The sequence below is a fragment of the Neopsephotus bourkii genome, unplaced genomic scaffold, assembly GCF_033783945.1.
Source record: "Neopsephotus bourkii isolate Nb327-2 ecotype Australia unplaced genomic scaffold, CSIRO-AGI_Nbou_v1 NB_962, whole genome shotgun sequence".
Classification (NCBI taxonomy): domain Eukaryota; kingdom Metazoa; phylum Chordata; class Aves; order Psittaciformes; family Psittacidae; genus Neopsephotus; species Neopsephotus bourkii.
The window spans coordinates 3,451,812-3,457,811 of NW_026901456.1; the positions used below are offsets into that span (position 1 = coordinate 3,451,812).

Consider the following 6,000-nt stretch of genomic DNA (forward strand, 5'->3'; position numbering starts at 1 on the left):
GAAGATGCAGATCAGTAAGGCGCTCAGAACTGAGCCACATAAATTACTTTTACTATTAAAAGTATCTTTCACTAGGTTCTGCCTACATTACACAAGGTAAGAACTCTGATAGAGTAATAAGGCTGAACACTTATTTTATCTTCAGTATTTATTAAAATATTTTGAAAAATGCCTAACAGTTTGAGATCATATTGTCAATTTTTGTAGTCTACAAAGCATTAGCAAAAAAAAAAAAAAAGAGATTTTAACAGTTTAAAGTGACATTGTTCTGGATTAAAATTGATAAATATTTGATCTGAACATTTTTCTATCTATTCACTCAGATTTTACAAATATCTGGGAAATCTTCCCCTAGGGTTAGACTTGCATTAACTTCAGCTTATATTTGTACCAATATCCAGAATTTTGTAAGACTACAGACTAGAATCTTCTAATTGTTTTCTGTAGCATGATTACAGAGGATGGACGAACATTTTACAAATCTCCCCCAAGCACTTATAATTGCAATCCTTTAACCGTGTCTTAAAAACAATAGGAGAAGCAAACAGCAAGCAGAAAAAGAGGAAAGATAATTCCGAGCTATGGAACTCTAGTGCTTTTTCTGCTGTCAGTTCAAGGGTATGATTGTGATCTTTCAACCATTAACAAAAAAATCATGTTTCAGTATATACTGGGTTTAGGTGCAAAGAGGGAATCAAAGCAAAATGCCACAGCTAAGTATGCACTGGGAAAATACACGCATTTACCAGACAGGAGTAAGCAGTTTACTGGTTAAGCTTACTGAAAACAATATTCAGAGGACCTACTTCTAGCTAACTATGAATGTTTACTACCTTGTAACATACTAATTAGAATACCAGGGAGAACTCTTTACAGACTAACATGCTATTATTAAGTACAGAACCAAAGAGGAGAGAGGCTTTCAAACTTTGTTTCGGGTCTACTTCCTCTGGTATCAGCATGAGGCATAGAAGAGAGCAAGAACTTTGATACAGTTTTTAGTTGTCAGAGAAGTTTATCCAGGTGCCTGCAGTGTATCACAGCAGAAATAGTGACCTACTGTCCTTTCTGAGCGTAACTTTCAGGAGCGAATTGTTTTTAATGCATTGCTCCTGAAGTGGCTTCAGTGTATTCAGCACTTACCAAATACATGCTAAAATAAAGTTTTCCACAAATCTTCAAAGCATTTTTCCCCATTTTATGGATTTCACTAAACCTGTTCACTAGCTTTATGACTGGGCAGTTACTCCAAACCCAATCCACACCACATAACACCTTTTAAATACTGATGGCAAAGTCAATGAGATTACTTACATACATAGAAAGAAGAAACTGTATCAGAAAGAAAAAATAATCTAAAAATACAGGAGAAAAGCACTCATTCCTTTCTTTTTAAATAGGATCATCACTGAATCGCAGCTATAATGTCAACCATGCTGGCATGCCCCACTGCTAGGCCTCTAGCAGTTAATGGCAGCTTGTTCTAATCACACATTAAAGATACAGATTAAGTTGCATGCTAGACAGCACTTGTTCATTCAGCCTGTCCAGTACAGATGATTCTGTGGCCCAACATGAAGTACCTTGCACAGGGACAGCCAGGTGCCACAGAGACTATGCCACTGCCAAGGAGCAAACTCACACAGAGGAGAGTTAATTGCAAATGCTGAAGAAAGGAAACATATCTCAAGTCCCACTTTTCTTTAGAAATCACATTTCTAACTCTGAGCCTTGTCAGAGAACACACTCCCCATTCAGTCTACTCTACAGTCTCAAAGCCAGAGAGAGCATCCTCTTGAAAGGTAGGGGTTTGAATCCACTCTGACTCCATGCAGTGAACCAAGTATCTCATTTTCTGATCGGGTGCTCAGAATAGCTAAGCCAGAAAACCACAAACAGGCACCATAATGAATTAATCAAAAAGCTATTGACCTTAGGGAAAAAAGGAAATACTTCTACAGTATGAAAGCTTTCTACAAAAGAGTCAAACCAAGCTCATTAACCCTGTGCAACCAGGTGCTCAGTCTGAAGAATATAAATCAAACTACATTTTTAAACCCTGTCTATAGGCTCCACGATCTCTTCTGCACTTCTTATTTTAGTGTCCTCCAATTATGACTTTAAAAAAAAAAGGGGGGGGAGGAAGGGAGCAAAAAGGATTTAAGGGAAACATTTAATGTATTTATAACTGAAAACATGTAAAAATAATTTTGCAATGCAAGACACCTTGCTCCAAATATTACTCATTTTATTACAAGACAAATCAATACAGAGTCTCCAGATAGGTTAAAAATACAGAGACAAAATAAAACTAAAAACTAAAAACCCATCAAAAATCAATATACAAAATGAGACAAAAAAAAAAAACAAATTAAGATGATATACCATTGAAAAATAAAGAATTTTTTATTATGAAATACAACACAGAGAATTAGCTTTTAAATGAGTTACCAGGTATTAAAACAGAAAAGGTTGTTCAGAACCAAAGAAATAAGATACTGTTGGAAGCAATTAGAAGAAAATTTAGTATACATGAAAATATACATGCATGATGAAATGAACTTAAAAGTGTAAAATTTTCTCTTAACAGATGGATATATGAAAACCTCTTTTTTATTTTTCCTCTTATTTAAATCAGAACCATCTTCACTAGCAAATAAGAAAATGGCATAGTTGTTTCTTTATATTCCATAAATAAACAGCTTACACAATGTCAAGTCTGCCAACTTCTTACATGGTAGTTATCAAAACATATCGACTTACAGAGGACAGCCACAGCTCCGGATTCAAACATGAGACATTCTTCTCTGTTTCTGGCTTCCACTATCACACTGAATGGAAGTGGATCCAGCTTGTGATAGATGCGGTATCCTTTACTGAAAGCCATTTTGCCTTTACCAGAGGCAGTCCTGTCCAACACAAGATGATGTTAGAGAAACCTTCCTGTACTTCCAGATACCTTCTGCAAAGCAGGTCTGACTTGCAACCTTTCTAGAGATTTTGTGTGTTTAACAAAAATAAGCAAACAATTACAACTGAAAAAAAAAAGAAAAAAGAAAAAAACCTGCGCACTCTTTCTACCTCATGAGACTTATTTTATTTCATGTTCCAAAACAAACATAGGGACTATCTAAAGACAACACAGCAATGTTTTGAAATCACAGTTACCCACAGAAACATCTTTCAAAATCAAGGATTTATTTAAAAGCTTCAGAAACAATGAGAACTTCTTTCACAACACTTACTAAACAGGATTCCTTCTTAGGAAAAAAAAAAAAAAGGAAAAGATAAAAGAATTAAAATGTTTGCTGGCCACTACAAATACGTAAGGGTGGCAAATATCTTAATCATAAACTAATGCCAAATGCAGAAGACCAGAAGCCTGAGCAGGCTTCAATTTTTAGATCTATTTTACTGATTCTGACCTTGTAGCAAAGGACAGTATACCTTCGACACTAAAGCTGTTAAGACGTTTTAAAAGATCATACAAAACCGTTAACCTATTTTGGCTTTCTTTTTAAAAATGAAACCAGGTTTTTGTTTGGATTTAAACCCTCCCCTGCAGTGGCTGATGACTGAAACATTGCAGTGTTGTGCTCGTGAAACTGCGTGTAAGCCCCAGAGGTAAGATCATCCTTTAAAACAATTAAAAAAACCCCAAGCAATAAAGAACTATAAACAAACGCGTGAGTAGCCAAATTTTAAGGGTTTAAGCTTAGGAAACATACAGCGAGAGAAGATTCTTCTTGCAAAGCCAGAGCAGGGGTTTCTGCCCTCTGCCTTCCTTTCAGCTCAGCCTGTAACCTCCAGGGCGGTCGCGGACTTTACGCCGCCGGTCCGAAACATGCTGGCCCCTGCCCTCCAGCGCAGCCCCTTGCAGGCGCAGCACCGCCGTGAAGGGGTAGCACCGCCGGGCCGGCTCTTTACCCTAAACCCCCCTCCCTCGCTGGACAGGAGGAAAGGGGCCACCACACAGCCGCGAGTCTCCCACCGCCCTGCTGAGGGGCAGCGCCGCAGCCGGCACCGAGCCAGCAGATCCCCGCCCCACTACCACCTGCCGCCCAGGGCAGGCGCGCACCGCCGGCCGCAGCAGCCCGGTGCCGCCAGCACCCGCGACGACGCTAACGGAGACTCCTCCATCTTGTCTGGCGCCAGCGGCGCCCCCGCGGCCCGAGCCCCGCAACGGCGACAGCCGGGCCGCCACCGCCGTACACTGACAGGCGCCGCCGCGCGTCCGTCACCCCACCGCTCCTCAGCCTCCCCTCACCCCTCTCAGCCGCAGCGGTACCAGCGCCTCCCTCACCGGCCGCGCCACCTGCCGCCGACGGCCGCCCGCTCCGCTCCGTGCCGCGGGAGCCGGCGAGCACTCACTTCCGCTCCGGACCCGCCGTCCCTTCCGCATTGCGCCTCCCGCCACCGGAAGTCGGTAAAGAGCGTGCGGAGGTGGCGGCGGCGCCAGAGGCTGTGGGGAGACAGGACGGGGGCCGCGAGCCGGGCGTGGGGGCGGCGGTTAAGCGGTTGCTGTGAGGGGGGTGCTGGCCCGCGGGAGCGGCGGCCTCGGCCTGGCTCAGGTTTAGGCTTTGGCAGACCCGGGTTCCCGGCAGCGGCATCCCTCGTGTGGGTCCTGTGAGGGGCACATTGAACCGGCGCGTTGAGCCTTGAGTAATCCCTGCTGTCAGGGTGGAGTTCCGCGTGAGAAACACTGACCTCTCACGGAAGGGTAGGAAAAGAACCCTCAGGAGAGCCTGTCCTTTTGCGTAGTCTCATGGCGGTGCTAAGTTGACAGCTTCGGAGTTTGCAGATGTGCTACGGATGCTCGGTCAGGCTGTGTTAGAACAGTCCCAGTTGCGTATTTATTACAGGTGCAGCAGGGACAGCAAACTTGGGGTTGGGCTCACAAGGAGTAATGCGAACTGAAGCCCTCGCTGTGCAGAATGTGAAGCGGGCATAGAACCCACGTGTGCAGGTGCTCACGGAGTGCCTCGGATCAGGCGGGAGCACTGAGTCATGGCTAACGCCTGCCTCTGCTTAACGGGCTTCCAAAGTTTGAGGGACAGAGCGTCAGCATCTCTTCGGAAATTTCCATTGAGCCTGTGCAGGCTGCAAGTGGAGGAGGAGCACCGCTTCACAGGAGCTTTACTGAGTCGTGTTGGTGATACATTAAAGGCTGCTGAGGAGACAACGGAAGGCAGATTTGAGAGCTACATACTAAAGTCAAGGGAGAAGTGGCTCTTCCTTCATTTGAGATAGTGCTGGGGACAGGATGGCAGCTGGAGTGGAGGGCTGAAGTAGAAAAAACAAAATCTGAAATACTATGGAGAGACTCTTCACTGAGACTGTAATTGGAACAAAGAATATGCATGAGGGCAAGTGTGAGAAGTATAGCTACCTCCTGAGGTGAGAGCTGGGCTGCCTTTGATTTCAGGTTGTAGCATTTCTTCCTACTACGTTCTCCTCTGAGATCAATGCCCACTGCAAAGGGTAAAAATTAAAAACAAAAAGACCTTTTCTGTTTCTTATAAAATTTCTGTTGAAGCACAGAAAGTTATGTTTGATATATGTTCCCTGAATAGCTCTGATCTATTCTAAAAAAACAGTAGATTGTATACATAATCTTTTGATATTTAAATATGGCCTTATCCCACCTACTACCATAGGCTAAGTACCAACTGAAGGGAATAGGAGAGAACACAGAGCAAATCTTTGTGAGGTAAAATACAATGTAAGTGATCTTTAGAGACGTTAACTGGCCAATTTCCCGTATGCATTATGATGACTCGCTTGAAAATGTTCTATGGATAAATAAAGGTATGATATTTAAAAACACTATTTAAGTTTCATGGGGTTTGAAATTACTAGAATGGATAATTATTAACAGTTTATTACAGCTTATGCTATTTCTTACTTGCTCATAGATGCTCATGTAAATGAACTACCTTTAGCACAGCATCAGAAATGAAACTTATGAAACTTTACTCTTGAGAATGTAAAAATAAAAAA

General features: G+C 42.9%; 1 protein-coding gene across 9 annotated transcripts in view; it reads right to left on the minus strand.

Moving 5' to 3' along the window:
* SYNJ1 (synaptojanin 1) overlaps positions 1 to 4,462 on the minus strand; it is a 63,408-nt gene extending 58,946 nt beyond the window's left edge. For 4 of the 9 annotated variants that reach the window (XM_061359063.1, XM_061359062.1, XM_061359061.1 and 1 more), the window contains exons 1-2: positions 3,729 to 4,224; positions 2,764 to 2,909 (exon numbers count right to left, since the gene is read on the minus strand). In XM_061359063.1, coding sequence (XP_061215047.1) covers positions 2,764 to 2,887 — 124 coding nt within the window. In that variant the 5' untranslated portion in view covers positions 2,888 to 2,909; positions 3,729 to 4,224. Of the gene's footprint in view, positions 1 to 2,763; positions 2,910 to 3,728; positions 4,231 to 4,371 lie in introns of those variants that run through there. The other 5 variants (XM_061359069.1, XM_061359064.1, XM_061359068.1 and 2 more) reach the window with 4 other exon arrangements.
* Between the last annotated feature and the right edge of the window lie 1,538 nt (positions 4,463 to 6,000).